This window comes from Amia ocellicauda, chromosome 8 (assembly GCF_036373705.1).
Source record: "Amia ocellicauda isolate fAmiCal2 chromosome 8, fAmiCal2.hap1, whole genome shotgun sequence".
Classification (NCBI taxonomy): Eukaryota; Metazoa; Chordata; class Actinopteri; order Amiiformes; family Amiidae; genus Amia; species Amia ocellicauda.
In genome coordinates this window covers 22743772-22765898 of record NC_089857.1, presented here as the reverse complement: position 1 = coordinate 22765898, position 22127 = coordinate 22743772, and the positions used below count along the sequence as shown (strand labels likewise).

Below are 22127 nucleotides of genomic sequence, written 5' to 3'. Positions count from 1 at the left end.
ATGCAGGATTACAATTTGCATATAAAAATGATTTACTGTATTTCTCTGGAGAAGCCCATTGACTTATTCCTTTGTCTTAACAGAACAAAATGAAGAGTGAGATTATTTCTAAGAATCTATACAGGTGGACAATTTTTTCAAGCCACACATATATCACTACCTTAACCAATCAGGTGCCAGTACTGTGACAATGCGCATCACTATAATCTCAATTCATATTTAAGGTAATGATGCCTTATAACCAATGAACATCCAAGCAAGAGTCGGATTAAACCGTGGACTGTTCTGTAGATACAGCCTTTATTAGACACATGAAAGCCCACATTTTCAACAAAACTCGCAAAAAACGAAAATGATACTATTCATAATAAATTGCCTAAAGAACACGATTAGATATAGTCATATGAATAGCCTGCGAATTATTATTTCCTAGCACACACCCTTATCCAGGATGACTTACAACTGTTACAATATATCACATTTTGATACTCCCTGCTAAACTCCAGATGCGTAGCGACACTTGACAGCTGATGACTGATGTGACAAATAAGCGATGCATGGCAAACAAACCGCAAAACCACGTACGAACATCTGACGACGACAATGTCCTTCTCTGGACACCGTACTGCTCTCACACATAAGTAACACTGGCTTAACCCTTCCCACCCGATCTCTTCTGCTGCTGACACACGTTACACGTTTAAATACACGTTCAGTAACCATCAAATAGTTAATGAAAGTAAGCACGAAACAGCAGCTGGATACACAGCCCTAGAGCAGGCGGCCGCGGGAGGGTGTGCGGGAGCGGACGGGCTTCAGACGCGGAAGCAGAGCCGCACACACGGCTATTCGCGCTGTTCCCAGCGGTTTACGCGGGTTGTCGGCCTTTGGTTCAGCACGGCGACAGGAAGGGTCATCTGCCGGGGACTGCGGCTCTGTGTGGAGGGTCACGTCGGTCTGGCAGCCGCTGAGTCAGGCGACGAGTCCACGTAGACGGGAATCCAGGAGCTCAGGTCTGCCCCCGGCCCTGTGGAGTCGGCCCGTCTTCCCCTCCATGTTCCAGGGCGTAGTTGTGAGAAGTGAGACTGGTACCCTGGCAGAGCTGGCTGGTATTGTACGCGCTGAGAAAGGGAACATTTCTACGTGAGGGACATGCACTCAGGGGGTCCCTATGGGATCTGGGTTGCTAGACACTAAGAACTCATTGAATGCGATATGAGGCAGCAGCAGGTGTGTAGAGTACACAATGCATGCGTGCTGTCACTTGACTGAGGTTGCCAGCCTGATTGTGTTTGCAGGTCCATTGTAAATATGTTTAGCTTAAAATCACTGCTGCAGCATATCACACTATTGTTACATTTGCAATAAGAAATACATGAAAGGTGGCGTTATTGCTTCGGCAGGGGGATATAACAAGCACACTCTTCAGTGCATGTTCTGTGTTCCATCGGACTTGCAGGCCCGTCGCAGAAGTGGGGGATGCCTCTGTTTCGTGGGCTGCAGTGGCAGCGAGAGCGAGGGCGCTGGACGGGGGGGGACCGGAAGAGAAGGGGAGAGGTGTGGACCCTTGTCCGGCTGTGTCTTGTCAGCCTGGCCGACAACATGAAGGAGGTGTGGGCCAAGGACTATGCCAACAACTACCTGGACCTCTACAACTTCCGATACATCATGGGCCCCTTCAGCCTGCTGCGTGAGCACATGGAACATCTGTCTGTCTGTGTGTCCATCTGCCTACGCATCTACTTTCTCTGACTGCCTGTGTATCTGTATTTTCATCCTTTTTTGTGTGTGTCTGCCAGGCCCAGTGTGGTTACAGATGTGTGAGCACAGTTCTCCCTCCCTCTCTCCCCTCAGCGGGTGAGCTGGTAGAGGAGCTGCTGTCTGTGCTGTGCTCTCAGCACCAAGCGTCCCGCTCCTCCCTGCACCTCCTGCTGGTGCCACAGCTGCGCCGACTCTGCTTGACGCCCTGCAGCGGCCTGGTCACCACACCTCTGTGCCAGGCCATCGCCCTCCGCTGCCAGGTCAGCCCCTACCCACCTCTCTCTTATCCTTGGGACGGAGAGGCGTCGTATAGACCTGACTGTGCTTGGCCTCCTTGGTATCTGTCACAAAGTGGTTCCATCATGCAGTGCTGAATTTCTTCCCCCTCTCTCCCGTCTCAGGGCTTGCTCTCTCTGGACCTCTCTGGCTGCCAGCGTGTGGCGCCTGCTGCGCTGGCGGAGGTGGTCAGCAGTGTCCCCAGGCTGCGCAGCCTGGCTCTGTCAGGGTGCCAGTGTGACAGGGGCGTCATGGCGGCCATAGGGAGAGGCTGCCCGTCGCTGCAGCACCTGGACGTAACCCGCTGCCAAAGCCTGCCTCCCCGCGCCCTGCTGCACACGGCCTATCTGCCCACAGAGGGGCGCTACACACACAGGCCCCTGCGCAGCCTGCTGGCCACTGATATCGGGCTGGGGGACGGTGGGGGGGACGGCGTGGGCTCGGCTGTTTTCCTCCTCCTGGCCCTACCCAATCTGGAGCGTCTTGAGCATGACAACCTGGGCGAGGCCTGCAGGCTCCTTGACGGGCTGGACTTCTGGGACTGGGATGGGTTCGCAGTCCAGGATGGGTTCCCCACACTGGGGGAGGCACACACTGTCCGGCTGGGCGATGAGGAGAGCCAGGGGGTTGAGGGAGGAAGAGGAGAGTGGGAGGGAGGCTCAGACGGAAAGGGAGACAAAGGAGTGGATGGAGACAGCGGCGGGAAAGAGGGCTGCAGAATTGGGCAGCGGGACCCCAGTGGGCATTTGACTCTGAGGCTGAAGGAGGTGGGGGCGGTGCATTGTGGGGATCTGTATTCTCTGGGGCGGCTGTGCCCGGGCCTGCGGTCACTCTTGGTGCTCTGTGAAGATACGCGGAAGCTAGCCAGGGAGCTGGGCCTGTGGGCTGGCCTGGCCAGTCTCACGGTGCAGTACTCCGGCTCTCTGGTGGAGCTCCTCCCCGCCCTGGAGAGAGGGGGGCACTGGCTGTCCTCACTCTGCCTGCGGGGGCTGCGCATCAACTGCCCCGCCTCCCTCATCGGCCTCCTCCGCTGCTGCCCCTCGCTGCGCAGCCTCGAGCTGCAGCCGCAGTCCCCCCCACAGCAGGAGGAGGAAGAGGAGCAAGAAGAGGAGGAAGAGGACCCTCTGTCTCCTCCTCAGAATATTCCACGTCTCCCTCAGCTCCGTGTACTCACTCTCAGGTAAGACATCATCAGCTGCCTGTTATACAGGGGGAAACGATTGCAAAGGGCTGCAGTAATCACTACAGGCAGGCAGATTGTATTCCAGAAAGCCTTTCTGTTTTGGTTCCTCGTTTTGATTCTGTAAACGTTTTCTGTCTGTGTTGGTCTCCTCTTTGCAGAGGGAGGAGTGCCACCGGGTGGACCATTAACACCATTACAGCAATGTTGCTGCAGAGCTTGAAATTCAAATTCAAATGAACTTTTCTCTCTCTCTCTTTCCCAGCTTTCTCTCTGACGAGCCCCAGAGATGCCCTGCCCTGGTGCCGTGGCTCCTGCAGGGGGTGCTACAGTCTCTGCTGTGCGGTTCCCCCTTGCTAGACAAGGTCCTCTTGTTCGGCCTGCCCTGCAGCATGGACAGGGTTTTCCGGAAGGTTCTGAATGGCAGGCCCGGAACCTCCGGAGTCTCCAGAACCGCCAGTCCCACACCGCTGCAGAACCTCCGGGAGCTCAGCCTGGCCCACTGCCATGTCTCCACAGACACAGCCCAGCGCCTGATCGCTGAGCACAACCGGCTGAGCCTGCTGGACCTCAGCGGCTGCTGGGGGGTGAGCCGGGCGGACTTCACACAGTTACAGAGGCTGGCCAGCAGGAAGAGCCGGGAGCTCGTCATCCAGTGGAGCTGAAAGCAGGGGAGGGTGTTAGAATCTTTAAAGTCTTTATTCAGGGCTACTTAAGGGGTTTACAGGATTATTATTATAGGTTGTTTGCAGGTTAGAGATGGGCGACTGAAGGACGGGGAGTGAAGGATTTTTTAGTAGATATAAGCATTTGAAGACTCTGAATTGGTATGATGAAGAAAGTGTTTTATGTTAACTATATCATATTTTATATTGATATTATAAATAATGACATTTGTGCAGACATGGTGAATTGGATTTATTAGTGGGAGCCCAATCAAAGCAGTTAATGATACCCCCTTTCTTAAATTCTCTCACCGTTTCTGTTTTTGTATGATAAGAGAAATGGGTTTGTCCGAATGTATCTGCCCATGGGCTTGACCGCTTGTGTGGATTTCCTGTTTCTCCTCTCAAAGCTAAAGATGTTACCTCGTTGTTAAGAAAACCACAAGATCGTACCGTTTGTATGCTGTAACAGGACCAGACATCTGCCTCCGTGATGGCCCTCTCCCTTAGGAAGAGCAGCCTACAAACTTTCCAGAGCTTGCATCTTTTGAAGCCTTTGATTGGATGAACGTCCACAAGATTCTACGTCATTTTCCTATAAAGCTTCACTCATGTTTGTAAACACTAAGTTCTCACTGAAGGAATTCCCTGACGTGGTGCTTCCAAGCCGGCTTGATTAAAGTTCTATTTGCTTTATCTCTACGACTTCTCCACTTATTTCCGAGACGGGTTCTACAGTATTATTTTTGGTTGTGAAGAACATGAAAACTTTATAACAGGAGATTGTACAGCAGCCATAACAGAGTCTGATTCATGCACTGCAGAGACGTTTTTAATGAGAAAATTGAATTTGTAGTCACTCTGAAGTTGTAGTAAGTAAATCATATTATATTTTGATATATATTATATTGTGCTCTACCAAAAAAATGAAATGCGTGTTTTTGTTTACATTATTGTAGAGAGCTTCAGCTGCAGAGTAACGCTTCACAGATGTTTCAGTGCCTTTCATTGTCGAAACAGCCAATTAGAGTAGAGTTGGTGAATCCGGTCTCGCAGGCCGTCGGTCGGATGAACTCTGGGGCTGCGTCCCAAATCGTTCACTTCGACAAGTGTACACTTTGTGTGACGTAGTGCTGACGTCACAGATTGTGCACTTGAGTGAGGAGGTTGTACCTTGTCTCCGCCTTTACCTTTACCGCACAGAGTTCTGGGACTTCAGCGCTAAACACTTCCGCATCAGTGCGCTGTTTAGTTCACTGCGCCAAAGCGAGCATGAAGGACAAACAGCGCGATTAGGCTCCTTCTCTCGCTGCGGAGGGCCTGGGACAGCCCTTAAGATGGCCGCCGCAGTACCCCCGCCCCGCAAGGGAAGGACGAGGGAGCGAGTGTGAGATTTGGGACGCAGCCTAGCTGATGGCTCCAGCTTCATCACATAGCCCCACCCCCCCTTCCCATTTCCCAGATAGCTTCAGATGAACAGCCCTCCCTCTGAACCATGGCTCCTGACGCCAAACGCACAGACAAAACATTGCCACAAGGATCTTTATCTACCAGCAGACTCAGTCTAAAAGCAGCCTGTATCTGATGTGTATTTCCACTCATCTGATAATTAAAACTACTCTGGAATGATATGCAGTCAATAGTTCACATATCACTCTCCATTTTAACTTCCGCAGCTTGTCTAGACCTAACCCTCGTTGCAGCGCACCCTGCCTTGCTTATTCCAGAAACATTATATCATCCATCCATCCATCCATTTGTTTTCAGTAACCTCTTCATCCATAACAGGGTCGAACCTAGGTGTGTGAGACAGCCTGGACAGGACCGCAGATATCACAGTGCAGCTCACACTCACACAACTCACGTGACAACAGGCCATTCACTCACTACCTCAGTCAGTGTAGCATCAATGGCCGGGTCTTTGCCACTGCATTGTTAATTCACTTTAAGTTCTAACATCTAAACTGTAGATTCATTCGGAAAGCCGAACAGGAAGGTGTGTAGCTAAGATCTGAATATTGTTTTTTCCTAGTTTGTACAAACCTTTTTTACCAAGAACCAAGTAACCAAATGGGTGGAACTGCTGGGGTCAAGAGTTCAAGAGGAAGTTCAGGAATGCTGAGTGGAATGAACTAGTCTGGAATCAATGATAAGATATGGTACGACAAACAGTGGATGAGAGAGGGTACGCACAGGTCAAGGCCAGCTTGCAAGGCCGTCAGGAAAAGACTCTGATTGAATCTAAGATGGGCAACTTAAAAGTCCTTATGGCCATGTTTGTGTGAACATCATCGCTCATGTATGAGTCACCTGGAAGTGTTGAAGAATCTGTGTGCTTGTAATTGTTTAAACTCCAACACTGATTAATTTTCGTGTGGAAGTTTCGGTTGGATTGCTGTTGAACGGCTTTTCTCCTGGCCGGCCTCGCAGTGCAGGTGACTGGTACTATGGTTACCCAGCTGCCTGTTCACCCAACAATAAATTGTATACACTTCATGTGTAGTGTTGTGGATGAATTCTGCTCTTCCAAGGGCTATTTGTGTGATTGTAATAAAACCACAAAAATCTCTTCAGCTATGCAATAAAATTTAAGCAAAAGAAGGAAACGTTTTACTAAAGTTCATTGTGTAATACCTGCAATCCCTGTTTTCTCCGGTGAAACTATCCATTGCATTGAGTCCCTAGGTCTCCTAGTGATGTACCAGCTTTTGCAGGGCTACCATGTGACATGTCTTGGTAAATGAAAGATCACATCAATGAATGCAAAGAGTTACATGTGTAGAGCATATGTTCTGAGCTCAGCATGGAACCGGCATCTTTGGAACATCTGTGAGAGTCAGATTTCTACAGACTGAACAAACAAGAAACCTTGCATTCTTGAGAATGAAACACACACAAAGAATGTGAAACACAATGAGGAACCGGTTGCTTATTTATCAAACCAGATGTTTTATTGCAGTCATAAAACCTATAAAATCCAACCATGACAACTAAGCAGAAACAAGAAGTGTCTGTTTCTCCGGTGAAGAACGGGTCAGAAAGTTCTCTCCTACTCTTCAGTCAGCTCTGACGTGTGAGGTCAAAGGGCCCGTCCTTGCCGAGGCGGCGAGCCTATTGGCCGGAGAGTCCGACGAGCCTCTCGCACACCTCCCAGTCCTTGGTGGCGAGGGCGGGGTCTTGGGCGAGGGGCGCGGGCAGCGTGAGGGAGCAGTCGCTGTCGAAGTACTTCCCCGAGATGCCCTCGACGTCTTCCGACACGGCACAGTAGATGGAGCTGACGGCTCCTTCCTCTGAGGACTGTGGGCAGAGAGACTGGGCTGAGCGGGGTGAGAGTCACGCACACGTGCCTGTCTAGGATAGTGCATCAACCTACCGCCACCACCACTGTCAGACCTCAGACACTACACACTAGAGTAATAACCCCGGGCACACTGATTGATAGTCCCCGGTGAATATTTACACACTGTCTCTCCGCACCAAGCTCAAGGACAACACTTGATTATTTGTATAAGTAAACTTACAATTTCTAAAGCAAGATAATAATAATAATAATGAACTACAATAATAAACTAGCCCAAAAAACAGTTTATAAACTTGAGTAAAGCACCTTTGAGTTCAACCCCATGCATTTCTCAAACACCCAGTGATAAAGAAGTGAACTTTGAAACGCCACAGGGTGAGTCTATGAGTCAGGATTGGTCCGGTGCACAGCAGACCTGTGACCGAGTGCCCTGAAACTCATAACCCTGATTATATAATGTCTTGTTTCCCAACTGGTCTCTTTCACAATGTCCACTATTCCAGATGCTTGGTTATTTTCTTAAAAAAACAAAAATAAAAAAACAACAGAAATCTGTTTTTGCAGCAGGTAGAACTTTAAATGTCTCAGAGTCGCTGAGGAATTTGTTCTGATTTTATTTTGTAAGATCTTTATGGAATATGTATTCGAATTTCTAAAGGGCCCCAGCAAAGTTGTTCCACAAGGCGCATACTGTCAGTGTAGCTGATGCTGTGTCTCTGTGCCTCTGAGAGGAAGTTTGACCTGTGTGCCTGTGTGTTTGTTTGTTTGTGTTCTGGTGGAATAATGAAGTGTTGTAGAGGTAGCAGTGTGGTTGCTCAGGGCTCTGGACTCTGGAGTGGAGGGTTGTGGTTCAATCCTAGGTGGGGGACACGGTTGTTCCTAGATAAAAACCCAGCTGTAGAAATGGGTTTTTGTATGTAAAATAATGTGATAGATAGTAGGGTTACTTCAAACTGTTATATCCTCACTGCCATCATACATCACCTTGAAGAAGAAGAAGCCAATGATGTTGAAGATCAGCTGCACCACGAAGTTATAGTGTCTCATCACCTCTGTCAGCACAACTCCGGGATGCAGTGAGTTCGCGGTCACCCCTGAGACACACAGAGCACCATTAACTACACCCCAACAACATGAATCAAACACTGGGAATACAGTTACTGCTGTCTGTTTGTGTGCTGAAGTAATTGTCCTCCTCGTCACTGGGGCTTTCACTCGTATAGAACTACCAGAGAGGATAGGATTGGGCAGTCTTAGCCTTTTCAGACAAAGAAATCACTGTGTCACCAACACACCAGTTTAGACCCCACTGACAAATACGTAGGTGTAGTGAGTTATAAATTACATGCCTTTGATGTGAATTAGAGTTACTCATTGTTTTCATAAGTCATTTCCAACATTGCACTTATGTTGTAAGTCGCCCTGCCAAGAAATACAAATAATAATAATAATTTCCAAATCACAGGGAGCTGGCAACGGATTTTACTAGAGCCTTGTAATACATATAAAATGAGACCATGAATATGCTTTCTGGGACTACCTTCTAAAGTTTAATCTAAAGTGTATAACTACGTTTAAACAATTAATGCAAAGAGTTAAGTTGATTAAATAGGTTTTAATATAACTTTTCCACTTTTCCTCTAATATAATTACACAACACATAAACAGAGAAGAAATTAGGGTAGCAAGGAGTAACAAATGCAAGATCCAAACACAAAGTGGACAACCAAGAATTTAAATTAAATCGATTTTAAATGACCTCAAAATTAAAATGTATTTATTTTATTGTCTTGTCAGAAATGAAGATAGTTTGAGTGTATCCAAGCGCAACCAAGGAACTTCTGAAGTGTCACCGTATGTTCGGTCTCTCTCTACCCAACTGTACAGTCATGCGCAGATTGGGTTTCTGGGGAGGAATCTGGGCCGCTTGCCTGGTCAGTCCACTCAGTATTGCCTTCGTGAAGCAACAGCTTTGCATCTGGCTTCTGCGTGAATTTGCATTAAAGAGCCATGACAATGGTAATCAGGATGATGACTGAACACAGGAGACTGTCAAAACAGATATAGTTATGGAATGAACAGAACCTTACCTGTAGCTAGAGTATCAATGGTGATAGGTGTTGATATTCCTATCCAGGTCACCTACCTCCCACCCCATGACCTCCCCATGACCTTTGGCCCCAGCGGTGTCAGTACCTGAACCCTGCAGCCTGCGCGCCAGCTCGTTGGTGCAGATGATGTTGTGCAGCTTGGTGTGGTTGTACACGCTGTCCATCACGTACTTCAGGTTCTCACCCCGGAAGTGGGAGAAGTCCACTTCCCCTCGCCAGTGATTGGTAGAGGAGACATTCACGATGCGGGCGGGGGAGGAGCTCTTCATCAGGTCTGCGGAAGCGAGGGGAGAGAGCAAGGCAAGGTAAGAGAGGAGAGGAGAGGAAGAGGGAAAGCCAGGGAGGAAAGAGGAATTAAGAATACAGATAGAAGAGGGAGTCACTTTATCATATTTAGGTTCCAATATGATAAAAAGTCAATTGTATCAATTTTCCTATGTAGCTCAAAACTTAGACCAGACTTCTAACCTCCAAATCCCCCAGAGCATATTCTATGGTAGAAGCCAGTGGACACCTGACCCATGTTGTAATGTCATGCCCTTGAGCCCTGACCCTATGATGTAATGTCATGCACTTGACCCCTGACCCTATGATGTAATGGCAGGTGATTAGGCCCCTGAGCTCACCTAGCAGCAGGTTGGTGAGCAGGAACGGCCCCAGGTGATTGGTGGCGAAGGAGACCTCCAGCCCCTCTGGTGTTATCCCTCTGGGTAAACCTGCATCACAGAGAGACAGCAAGACTGATCCACCCACAGCTCACCATAAACAAGAACCGCCACCCCAGCCACCCGCCACTATTCCTCCTTCCGCCACTGACCAGAGGCCCCCGCATTATTGACCAGGATGTGCAGGTGCTTCTCCTCCTGGGTGAAGCGCTGGGCAAAGTCCCGCACCGAGGACAGCGAGCTGGTGTCCAGGAGGCGCAGGTGCACGTTGGCGTTGCCAGAGCAGGCACGGATATCCTCCAGCGCCCTTTGACCGCGCTCCCTACTGCGGCAGGCCAGAATGACACGAGCCCCCCGCCGAGCCAGGTCCAGGGCGATGAACTTCCCGATGCCTGAAAGGGAGGGAGAGATAGAGAGAGTGGGGGGAGAGGAGACGCACGACACAAGAAATGCAGTACAGTCCAGTCACAACATTTCCAACACACAAATCTTGAAGTCTTGAACAACCTTAGAAGCCAATGGCAAATCTCTGCACCGCACAGCGGTATTTTTAATAAGACGGTAAGACCTGCTGGCTGTGGGATCACGTGACACACAGCTTCACACAGCATGACTTCGCCTCACCAGCCGTTTCAGTTCTGTACAGACCGTCACAGTGTGTGTGTGTTGCATTCGTTCACTATTGATTGCTGATCCCTTCTATTATAACTATGGCAAGGAGCAAGTGCCAAGGATCTCATTCAGATGGTCACAGATCACTCAGTTTGCAAATAGACTTGTTTTGTTCAGAACAACCTAATGATTAATCCAGTATATATGAGTTTTATCAAGTTCAGATCAAATTATGTAAAATCATTGTGTATTGGTACACAGTAAACAGAGTTTTCCATCTTGACATTGTGACCTCTCTACGGGTGTGTGTTGCTTCTACAAAAAAGTGGATGGTCTTGGTTTGATCAGTAGACTGTCTGGTTTCAGAATATGTCATAATTGTCAATATTTTCAGAGAGTTTGTATTCCTACTCAGACCAAGTGTCCCCCCACCCCCCTATTTCTTTTATACATATAACGCTGGTCCTCTCAGGCCAGTGATGCTATGGAAACGGAGGAGAAGGAAGAAACTGAATCACTGGGGGAGGTTTAGAGAGGATGATAATTAAGTGGCACAGTAACCAGGGGGTGAGAGGAAAGGAAAGGCAATATGATTAAGAAAGAAGAGGGCAGGATGTGGGGAGCATAGCCTGCATTTACAGTGCCTTACAATTGCATTCAGACCATCTCACAGTTTTCACATTTTGTTGCTTTAAAGCTTGCAGTCATGACACTTTGAAGTAGGAGTTCATATACAACCGAACCCATACATTCCAAACAAAAACAAAATGATAGTAAATAGAGAATTCATATGAAATAAAAATGGAAAAGTCATGATTGCATAAGTATTTAAACCCTTTGCTGTGTGCAAACTAAATCAGTTGCACACAATGAGTTGAATGGCTTCTGTCTGTGTGCAGTTATAGTGATTGTAATGCTTTCAGAATTAAAACACCTGTCTCTGTGAGGTTCTTTGGTCAGGAAGTGAATTTCAAGCAAAGAGTCAAATATGAAGACCAAGGATCTTTCAAAGCAAATCAGGGATCAAATCTGGCGATTACTCAAGACACATTGCTTTACTAGTACTCGTATTGTTTATTTTAATTTCCCCTATGCTCCCTTTCCCTTGGCGTTGACTGTGACCTATCATCTTGTCTGCACTTATCAGCTTTTACAATCTAGGATGTAAGACCTTATATATTGTTTACTGTATCTCTTATACACTTGTGTAAATTGGAATTTGTCAAATGTATTATGCCCTGAACTGCACTGTATTATTGCACTTTGTATTGATTTTATATTTTGTAAGTCGACCTGGACAAGGGTGTCTGCTAAGAAATAAATAATAATAATAATAATAATAATAATAATAATAATAATTGAAAATAACAGACCTTCCCTTCCATACTGGAATGCAATATATGCAAATACAATGTAAACTGTATATATTATTATTATCATCATCATTATCGTTATTAGTATTTCTACTATTATACAGCTTGAATTTAGTGCAGAACTGTATACAGTAGAAATAGTAGACCCTGGTCCTGGAGAGCCGCAATTCTGCAGGATTTCCAAGTCTCTCTTAATTACCAATCAGTGGCTATCTTGAACACAGGGACTTTTTGCCTAATTAAGACGCATAATTGGTTCAATTAAGCAGTTAACGATCTGGATTAAACAAAAACCTGCAGACCCAGCGGCTCTCCAGGACCAGGGTTAGTCACCCCAAGTATATATAAAGGTCGGACTCGGACCAGTTTATTACTTTTCTCATGGATTAACTCTCAGTCGTGGTTAATGGTTAGATGAGGTCGAACTGGCAACTGCTCAATCGTAACGCCACACCAAAGCGCAATCTTTTGGGCGCATTCTAGAAGCGCAGATTTCCACTGTGCAGAACTGCGCAAATCTGCGCTAAAACAGCCCGACCTGTGATGTCCTCCCATCTATAGCCTACATCCCATGCATGCGCGGTCCAGAATCACACTGGGTACGTTTTTTAATTATCATGTGTATACAGGTTTTTGTGTCAGCAAAATATGAATCCAGAAGATGATAAAGGAAAGACATGTACTGGACAAACCGGTCTCATTTTTGAACGCACAATTTGTACAACCTCCGTCTCCACTTTCTATAGTGCCACAGTAATCAAAGTGAACAAAGTCATCAATGGACCTGAGCTCAGCCCTGCTCACCTGTGTTGGCACCTGTGACTATCGCTGTCTTTCCAGTCAGGTCAACGCGGCAAGCTTTGGGGCTCCAGGACCGTTTCCTCTGCGCCCTCACCACCAGCCCCAGGACCACAGTGGTCACCACCCAAAACGGGTGACAGAAAAGGCCGCTCCATGACCACTCCATCCTCAGCGCAGAGCTGCACGGACACTAACCCGCTCTCTGGGGGAGCCCGCACCGCTGGCGATAACGCAAGTCCACAGGTCTGTAGTGCTGACCAACATCCAAGGCTATTTCAACTGCCGATTCGGCGCTGGGTCTTAAAGTTAGATTGGTTCATGGTCGGGTCTGCGCTGCTCCACCAATGGGATCGGTGGGACTCTGCAGATCTGACTTAATAAGTAGCCTATTGTCGACAATCTGATCTTGTTTCTTTGTTTTATCTGATGAATTTCCTATTCATTTCAATGTATTCGACTGTTTTGTTTAATTGTTGTTCTTTTGGCAGTTTGACAACTTAACAAATTGATTGTTTTGATTGCTTTAATGCGTTTTGTCTTTAATTCACTTTGTATTTTTGTTTCTAATCACTTTAAGATTTTAAGGTTTTAGAACTTATTTTAGAACTGGATTTTAACATTTTTTTAATCATGAGAATATATATATTTTTGTATGGTTTTATTTTGTAATGTAAAATACTCATTCTAATAAAACAGTATTATCGATAATTAGCAATAGATCAAGTGGATCCCGGGCTACAGGCTTTGCAGGCTGCATTCCTTTCAGGAGTCTTGGGATAGGGTCAGTACTTACATTTTCACTTTTATTAGCCCTGAGATTCACAGCCAACTCTCCACTCCATCTGTTTATCAAGTGAAAGCTTATGTTGCCATGAATGTATCCACAATTGTTTTTTTGTACAGTCAGTTCAAACTTCATGTGTTTTGCTAAGGAACTGCTGGAATGGGATGTGAATATCCTTGTGTGAGGGGGCTCATTGTGTATTGAGCTTGTAACAGTGACGTAACCCCACTGAACAGATTGTTTTATACTCCCGAGACCAGTCTTTATCCTCAACTGGAGTATGGTGCTCCGATAGGTATATGCTACACACAAGTCCATATTTAATAGCAGCAACCTTCTCCCTGAGAGACTCACTATTGCATTCTTCTGTAGTTCCTCAACATCCTATTGTGTGGTTTGTCAGGCATCTGATATTCATAGCAAGAACCGGGTGATGTACATGAATCTGGATTCTGGAACAAATGGCAAAAACGGGTGACCTATTAACAAAATCAAACAGTCCCCAGTTTATCGTAACTTAAGTGGAATGCTGCTCAATTCTGGAGTGTTTGTTTAGGAAATACATTTGATGTAAAGCCAGATGTTGAGTAGGAACTGTAGTGCATCACAAGGGTATACAGTATACTATATAAAAAAATTATAGGGAATGAATTAAGGTATGTAGGTTGTAGTAGTGAATTATATGGAATAATAATATTAATCGGTACTAAAGCTGTGCATATACGATTTTAATGTAGTGTAATTATGATTAGCAGTAGAACTAAGATTGTATTGTATATAATACAGTATTCAATTAATATAATATACTATAATAATGATTAGCATAAGTGGAGTAAGTAGTATTTAATAGTCTAGTAGAAGTGGAATACGTATTAGTATATAAAACAGTATTAAATGAATGTAATGTAGTATAAATATTATAAGTAGTATAAGTGAAATAAGTATATGTAGGCTATACAGTAGTAAACAAATGTAGTATAATTATTATTAGTAGTAAAAGCGGAATGAGTATTAGTATAATACAGTATCGTATGGGGATATCATATGGTAAAAGCTTCTTAAATGCAAGATAAAATCATAGAACATTTGCTATTTTATAGGGAATTAACTGAGGTATATAGTTTTCTTTCTAACCAAGTCTCGAAGCGCAAAGTTGTGATGAGTGAATAGTGTGGAATAATAATACAAATAATCTGTATTCATTATCCGTATACAGTAATTTAATCTGTTATAAGTATTATTAGTAGTATAAGTGCTATGCGTATTAGTATAATACAGTATTTTATGGGGAAAGCAAATGCTCTCAAACTGCTTTTTACAGGTTGCAATCGGCAGTTCTAGGGGGAAAGAACATCTGAACTAAATGTGGCACGATAAACAGACTTTAGATGGCCGTTAGGTCTTCTTAGTATTTAGTTGTTAGCCACTAAATTAAATTGCCTGATAAACGCAAATGTTTCTTAAAAGAAGGCTGTCAATAACTGCCTTCTGAAGCTTGATTTAACTCTCTCTCCTTTTTCGCTTTCCTTTGCTGAGAGGCCGATTCAATTGTTTGCTAACAGACATGATGCCAGTGCAGCCGGCAGCCAGCCGGTATCTTGTCTTGAGTGAGGAGGGTGTAGGTGCAGGTGAAGCTAAAGCGCTCAGTGGGACTCACTTCAGCATCAGCATTCAGCACCTTTGCCTTTGACCGAAAAAGTACCTAAGCAGTCTTTCCTTGTCATCTGTCTCTGTATTTAATTCAAATAATATTATTTATTATTATTATTATTATTATTATTAATAATAATAATAATCAGGAGGTGATATTAATGAACAATGTATTTCCAAGTTTTATAGGCTATGTACTGCTTAAGTAATTAATTAATTGATAGGTGCTGAAAAGTTTTTTGGCTGAACTTTCTAATCATATATTTAAATCATGATTATATAATGATTTTATATTATCTCTGTATTATAATTTCCTTGATACATAATTGAACAATTTCTACATCTGTCTAGCTAGTACTACATTACATTACATTATATACACCCGCCGCTGCAATATTGTCCCAGTTGACGTGTCTCCGCCTTTACCGCACAGAGTTCTGGGACTTCAGCGCTAAACACTTCCGCATCAGTGCGCTGTTTAGTTCACTGCGCCAAAGCGAGCATGAAGGACAAACAGCGCGATTAGGCTCCTTCTCTCGCTGCGGAGGGCCTGGGACAGCCCTTAAGATGGCCGCCGCAGTACCCCCGCCCCGCAAGGGAAGGACGAGGGAGCGAGTGTGAGATTTGGGACGCAGCCTAGCTGATGGCTCCAGCTTCATCACATAGCCCCACCCCCCCTTCCCATTTCCCAGATAGCTTCAGATGAACAGCCCTCCCTCTGAACCATGGCTCCTGACGCCAAACGCACAGACAAAACATTGCCACAAGGATCTTTATCTACCAGCAGACTCAGTCTAAAAGCAGCCTGTATCTGATGTGTATTTCCACTCATCTGATAATTAAAACTACTCTGGAATGATATGCAGTCAATAGTTCACATATCACTCTCCATTTTAACTTCCGCAGCTTGTCTAGACCTAACCCTCGTGGCAGCGCACCCTGCCTTGCTTATTCCAGAAACATTATATCATCCATCCATTTGTTTTCAGTAACCTCTTCATCCATAACAGGGTCGAACCTAGGTGTGTGAGACAGCCTGGACAGGACCGCAGATATCACAGTGCAGCTCACACTCACACAACTCACGTGACAACAGGCCATTCACTCACTACCTCAGTCAGTGTAGCATCAATGGCCGGGTCTTTGCCACTGCATTGTTAATTCACTTTAAGTTCTAACATCTAAACTGTAGATTCATTCGGAAAGCCGAACAGGAAGGTGTGTAGCTAAGATCTGAATATTGTTTTTTCCTAGTTTGTACAAACCTTTTTTACCAAGAACCAAGTAACCAAATGGGTGGAACTGCTGGGGTCAAGAGTTCAAGAGGAAGTTCAGGAATGCTGAGTGGAATGAACTAGTCTGGAATCAATGATAAGATATGGTACGACAAACAGTGGATGAGAGAGGGTACGCACAGGTCAAGGCCAGCTTGCAAGGCCGTCAGGAAAAGACTCTGATTGAATCTAAGATGGGCAACTTAAAAGTCCTTATGGCCATGTTTGTGTGAACATCATCGCTCATGTATGAGTCACCTGGAAGTGTTGAAGAATCTGTGTGCTTGTAATTGTTTAAACTCCAACACTGATTAATTTTCGTGTGGAAGTTTCGGTTGGATTGCTGTTGAACGGCTTTTCTCCTGGCCGGCCTCGCAGTGCAGGTGACTGGTACTATGGTTACCCAGCTGCCTGTTCACCCAACAATAAATTGTATACACTTCATGTGTAGTGTTGTGGATGAATTCTGCTCTTCCAAGGGCTATTTGTGTGATTGTAATAAAACCACAAAAATCTCTTCAGCTATGCAATAAAATTTAAGCAAAAGAAGGAAACGTTTTACTAAAGTTCATTGTGTAATACCTGCAATCCCTGTTTTCTCCGGTGAAACTATCCATTGCATTGAGTCCCTAGGTCTCCTAGTGATGTACCAGCTTTTGCAGGGCTACCATGTGACATGTCTTGGTAAATGAAAGATCACATCAATGAATGCAAAGAGTTACATGTGTAGAGCATATGTTCTGAGCTCAGCATGGAACCGGCATCTTTGGAACATCTGTGAGAGTCAGATTTCTACAGACTGAACAAACAAGAAACCTTGCATTCTTGAGAATGAAACACACACAAAGAATGTGAAACACAATGAGGAACCGGTTGCTTATTTATCAAACCAGATGTTTTATTGCAGTCATAAAACCTATAAAATCCAACCATGACAACTAAGCAGAAACAAGAAGTGTCTGTTTCTCCGGTGAAGAACGGGTCAGAAAGTTCTCTCCTACTCTTCAGTCAGCTCTGACGTGTGAGGTCAAAGGGCCCGTCCTTGCCGAGGCGGCGAGCCTATTGGCCGGAGAGTCCGACGAGCCTCTCGCACACCTCCCAGTCCTTGGTGGTGAGGGCGGGGTCTTGGGCGAGGGGCGCGGGCAGCGTGAGGGAGCAGTCGCTGTCGAAGTACTTCCCCGAGATGCCCTCGACGTCTTCCGACACGGCACAGTAGATGGAGCTGACGGCTCCTTCCTCTGAGGACTGTGGGCAGAGAGACTGGGCTGAGCGGGGTGAGAGTCACGCACACGTGCCTGTCTAGGATAGTGCATCAACCTACCGCCACCACCACTGTCAGACCTCAGACACTACACACTAGAGTAATAACCCCGGGCACACTGATTGATAGTCCCCGGTGAATATTTACACACTGTCTCTCCGCATCAAGCTCAAGGACAACACTTGATTATTTGTATAAGTAAACTTACAATTTCTAAAGCAAGATAATAATAATAATAATGAACTACAATAATAAACTAGCCCATAAAACAGTTTATAAACTTGAGTAAAGCACCTTTGAGTTCAACCCCATGCATTTCTCAAACACCCAGTGATAAAGAAGTGAACTTTGAAACGCCACAGGGTGAGTCTATGAGTCAGGATTGGTCCGGTGCACAGCAGACCTGTGACCGAGTGCCCTGAAACTCATAACCCTGATTATATAATGTCTTGTTTCCCAACTGGTCTCTTTCACAATGTCCACTATTCCAGATGCTTGGTTATTTTCTTAAAAAAACAAAAATAAAAAAACAACAGAAATCTGTTTTTGCAGCAGGTAGAACTTTAAATGTCTCAGAGTCGCTGAGGAATTTGTTCTGATTTTATTTTGTAAGATCTTTATGGAATATGTATTCGAATTTCTAAAGGGCCCCAGCAAAGTTGTTCCACAAGGCGCATACTGTCAGTGTAGCTGATGCTGTGTCTCTGTGCCTCTGAGAGGAAGTTTGACCTGTGTGCCTGTGTGTTTGTTTGTGTTCTGGTGGAATAATGAAGTGTTGTAGAGGTAGCAGTGTGGTTGCTCAGGGCTCTGGACTCTGGAGTGGAGGGTTGTGGTTCAATCCTAGGTGGGGGACACGGTTGTTCCTAGATAAAAACCCAGCTGTAGAAATGGGTTTTTGTATGTAAAATAATGTGATAGATAGTAGGGTTACTTCAAACTGTTATATCCTCACTGCCATCATACATCACCTTGAAGAAGAAGAAGCCAATGATGTTGAAGATCAGCTGCACCACGAAGTTATAGTGTCTCATCACCTCCGTCAGCACAACTCCGGGATGCAGTGAGTTCGCGGTCACCCCTGAGACACACAGAGCACCATTAACTACACCCCAACAACATGAATCAAACACTGGGAATACAGTTACTGCTGTCTGTTTGTGTGCTGAAGTAATTGTCCTCCTCGTCACTGGGGCTTTCACTCGTATAGAACTACCAGAGAGGATAGGATTGGGCAGTCTTAGCCTTTTCAGACAAAGAAATCACTGTGTCACCAACACACCAGTTTAGACCCCACTGACAAATACGTAGGTGTAGTGAGTTATAAATTACATGCCTTTGATGTGAATTAGAGTTACTCATTGTTTTCATAAGTCATTTCCAACATTGCACTTATGTTGTTAGTCGCCCTGCCAAGAAATACAAATAATAATAATAATTTCCAAATCACAGGGAGCTGGCAACGGATTTTACTAGAGCCTTGTAATACATATAAAATGAGACCATGAATATGCTTTCTGGGACTACCTTCTAAAGTTTAATCTAAAGTGTATAACTACGTTTAAACAATTAATGCAAAGAGTTAAGTTGATTAAATAGGTTTTAATATAACTTTTCCACATTTCCTCTAATATAATTACACAACACATAAACAGAGAAGAAATTAGGGTAGCAAGGAGTAACAAATGCAAGATCCAAACACAAAGTGGACAACCAAGAATTTAAATTAAATCGATTTTAAATGACCTCAAAATTAAAATGTATTTATTTTATTGTCTTGTCAGAAATGAAGATAGTTTGAGTGTATCCAAGCGCAACCAAGGAACTTCTGAAGTGTCACCGTATGTTCGGTCTCTCTCTACCCAACTGTACAGTCATGCGCAGATTGGGTTTCTGGGGAGGAATCTGGGCCGCTTGCCTGGTCAGTCCACTCAGTATTGCCTTCGTGAAGCAACAGCTTTGCATCTGGCTTCTGCGTGAATTTGCATTAAAGAGCCATGACAATGGTAATCAGGATGATGACTGAACACAGGAGACTGTCAAAACAGATATAGTTATGGAATGAACAGAACCTTACCTGTAGCTAGAGTATCAATGGTGATAGGTGTTGATATTCCTATCCAGGTCACCTACCTCCCACCCCATGACCTCCCCATGACCTTTGGCCCCAGCGGTGTCAGTACCTGAACCCTGCAGCCTGCGCGCCAGCTCGTTGGTGCAGATGATGTTGTGCAGCTTGGTGTGGTTGTACACGCTGTCCATCACGTACTTCAGGTTCTCACCCCGGAAGTGGGAGAAGTCCACTTCCCCTCGCCAGTGATTGGTAGAGGAGACATTCACGATGCGGGCGGGGGAGGAGCTCTTCATCAGGTCTGCGGAAGCGAGGGGAGAGAGCAAGGCAAGGTAAGAGAGGAGAGGAGAGGAAGAGGGAAAGCCAGGGAGGAAAGAGGAATTAAGAATACAGATAGAAGAGGGAGTCACTTTATCATATTTAGGTTCCAATATGATAAAAAGTCAATTGTATCAATTTTCCTATGTAGCTCAAAACTTAGACCAGACTTCTAACCTCCAAATCCCCCAGAGCATATTCTATGGTAGAAGCCAGTGGACACCTGACCCATGTTGTAATGTCATGCCCTTGAGCCCTGACCCTATGATGTAATGTCATGCACTTGACCCCTGACCCTATGATGTAATGGCAGGTGATTAGGCCCCTGAGCTCACCTAGCAGCAGGTTGGTGAGCAGGAACGGCCCCAGGTGATTGGTGGCGAAGGAGACCTCCAGCCCCTCTGGTGTTATCCCTCTGGGTAAACCTGCATCACAGAGAGACAGCAAGACTGATCCACCCACAGCTCACCATAAACAAGAACCGCCACCCCAGCCACCCGCCACTATTCCTCCTTCCGCCACTGACCAGAGGCCCCCGCATTATTGACCAGGATGTGCAGGTGCTTCTCCTCCTGGGTGAAGCGCTGGGCAAAGTCCCGCACCGAGGACAGCGAGCTGGTGTCCAGGAGGCGCAGGTGCACGTTGGCGTTGCCAGAGCAGGCACGGATATCCTCCAGCGCCCTTTGACCGCGCTCCCTACTGCGGCAGGCCAGAATGACACGAGCCCCCCGCCGAGCCAGGTCCAGGGCGATGAACTTCCCGATGCCTGAAAGGGAGGGAGAGATAGAGAGAGTGGGGGGAGAGGAGACGCACGACACAAGAAATGCAGTACAGTCCAGTCACAACATTTCCAACACACAAATCTTGAAGTCTTGAACAACCTTAGAAGCCAATGGCAAATCTCTGCACCGCACAGCGGTATTTTTAATAAGACGGTAAGACCTGCTGGCTGTGGGATCACGTGACACACAGCTTCACACAGCATGACTTCGCCTCACCAGCCGTTTCAGTTCTGTACAGACCGTCACAGTGTGTATGTGTTGCATTCGTTCGCTATTGATTGCTGATCCCTTCTATTATAACTATGGCAAGGAGCAAGTGCCAAGGATCTCATTCAGATGGTCACAGATCACTCAGTTTGCAAATAGACTTGTTTTGTTCAGAACAACCTAATGATTAATCCAGTATATATGAGTTTTATCAAGTTCAGATCAAATTATGTAAAATCATTGTGTGTTGGTACACAGTAAACAGAGTTTTCCATCTTGACATTGTGACCTCTCTACGGGTGTGTGTTGCTTCTACAAAAAAGTGGATGGTCTTGGTTTGATCAGTAGACTGTCTGGTTTCAGAATATGTCATAATTGTCAATATTTTCAGAGAGTTTGTATTCCTACTCAGACCAAGTGTCCCCCCACCCCCCTATTTCTTTTATACATATAACGCTGGTCCTCTCAGGCCAGTGATGCTATGGAAACGGAGGAGAAGGAAGAAACTGAATCACTGGGGGAGGTTTAGAGAGGATGATAATTAAGTGGCACAGTAACCAGGGGGTGAGAGGAAAGGAAAGGCAATATGATTAAGAAAGAAGAGGGCAGGATGTGGGGAGCATAGCCTGCATTTACAGTGCCTTACAATTGCATTCAGACCATCTCACAGTTTTCACATTTTGTTGCTTTAAAGCTTGCAGTCATGACACTTTGAAGTAGGAGTTCATATACAACCGAACCCATACATTCCAAACAAAAACAAAATGATAGTAAATAGAGAATTCATATGAAATAAAAATGGAAAAGTCATGATTGCATAAGTATTTAAACCCTTTGCTGTGTGCAAACTAAATCAGTTGCACACAATGAGTTGAATGGCTTCTGTCTGTGTGCAGTTATAGTGATTGTAATGCTTTCAGAATTAAAACACCTGTCTCTGTGAGGTTCTTTGGTCAGGAAGTGAATTTCAAGCAAAGAGTCAAATATGAAGACCAAGGATCTTTCAAAGCAAATCAGGGATCAAATCTGGCGATTACT

General features: G+C 45.3%; 3 protein-coding genes and 1 long non-coding RNA gene across 7 annotated transcripts; 1 reads left to right on the top strand and 3 right to left on the bottom strand.

Moving 5' to 3' along the window:
- Positions 1-470: 470 nt before the first annotated feature.
- On the top strand, positions 471-4578 carry LOC136754679 (uncharacterized). Of its 4 annotated transcripts, none has more exons than XM_066710720.1 (5): positions 471-1013; positions 1460-1690; positions 1855-2021; positions 2163-3217; positions 3483-4578. In XM_066710720.1, exons 2-5 carry the CDS (start codon positions 1480-1482, stop codon positions 3880-3882), a joined length of 1833 nt encoding a protein of 610 aa, XP_066566817.1. In that variant the 5' UTR covers positions 471-1013; positions 1460-1479; the 3' UTR covers positions 3883-4578. The 4 variants fall into 4 exon arrangements, with proteins under 4 accessions (XP_066566817.1, XP_066566813.1, XP_066566816.1 ...); XM_066710716.1 differs by having other exon boundaries at positions 471-1079; XM_066710719.1 differs by having other exon boundaries at positions 471-1114.
- A 2233-nt stretch (positions 4579-6811) lies between these two features.
- On the bottom strand, positions 6812-13021 carry LOC136754675 (retinol dehydrogenase 12). Its single transcript, XM_066710707.1, has 6 exons — positions 12749-13021; positions 10112-10351; positions 9921-10010; positions 9380-9568; positions 8168-8277; positions 6812-7179 (listed from the first exon to the last, which is right to left on the bottom strand). The coding sequence occupies exons 1-6, from the start codon at positions 12909-12911 to the stop codon at positions 6994-6996; spliced, it is 978 nt and encodes a 325-aa protein (XP_066566804.1). The 5' UTR covers positions 12912-13021; the 3' UTR covers positions 6812-6993.
- On the bottom strand, positions 8779-9373 carry LOC136754676 (uncharacterized). The gene is made up of 2 exons (XR_010817582.1): positions 9274-9373; positions 8779-9168 (listed from the first exon to the last, which is right to left on the bottom strand). It is a non-coding gene; the product is annotated as an uncharacterized LOC136754676 (long non-coding RNA).
- A 4309-nt stretch (positions 13022-17330) lies between the features above and the next one.
- On the bottom strand, positions 17331-20921 carry LOC136755272 (retinol dehydrogenase 12-like; the record flags this gene model as incomplete). Its single annotated transcript, XM_066711740.1, has 5 exons — positions 17331-17698; positions 18683-18792; positions 19895-20083; positions 20436-20525; positions 20627-20921. Coding segments are annotated over 5 exons (870 nt in total), but the record flags the coding sequence as incomplete, so codon positions are not given.
- Between the last annotated feature and the right edge of the window lie 1206 nt (positions 20922-22127).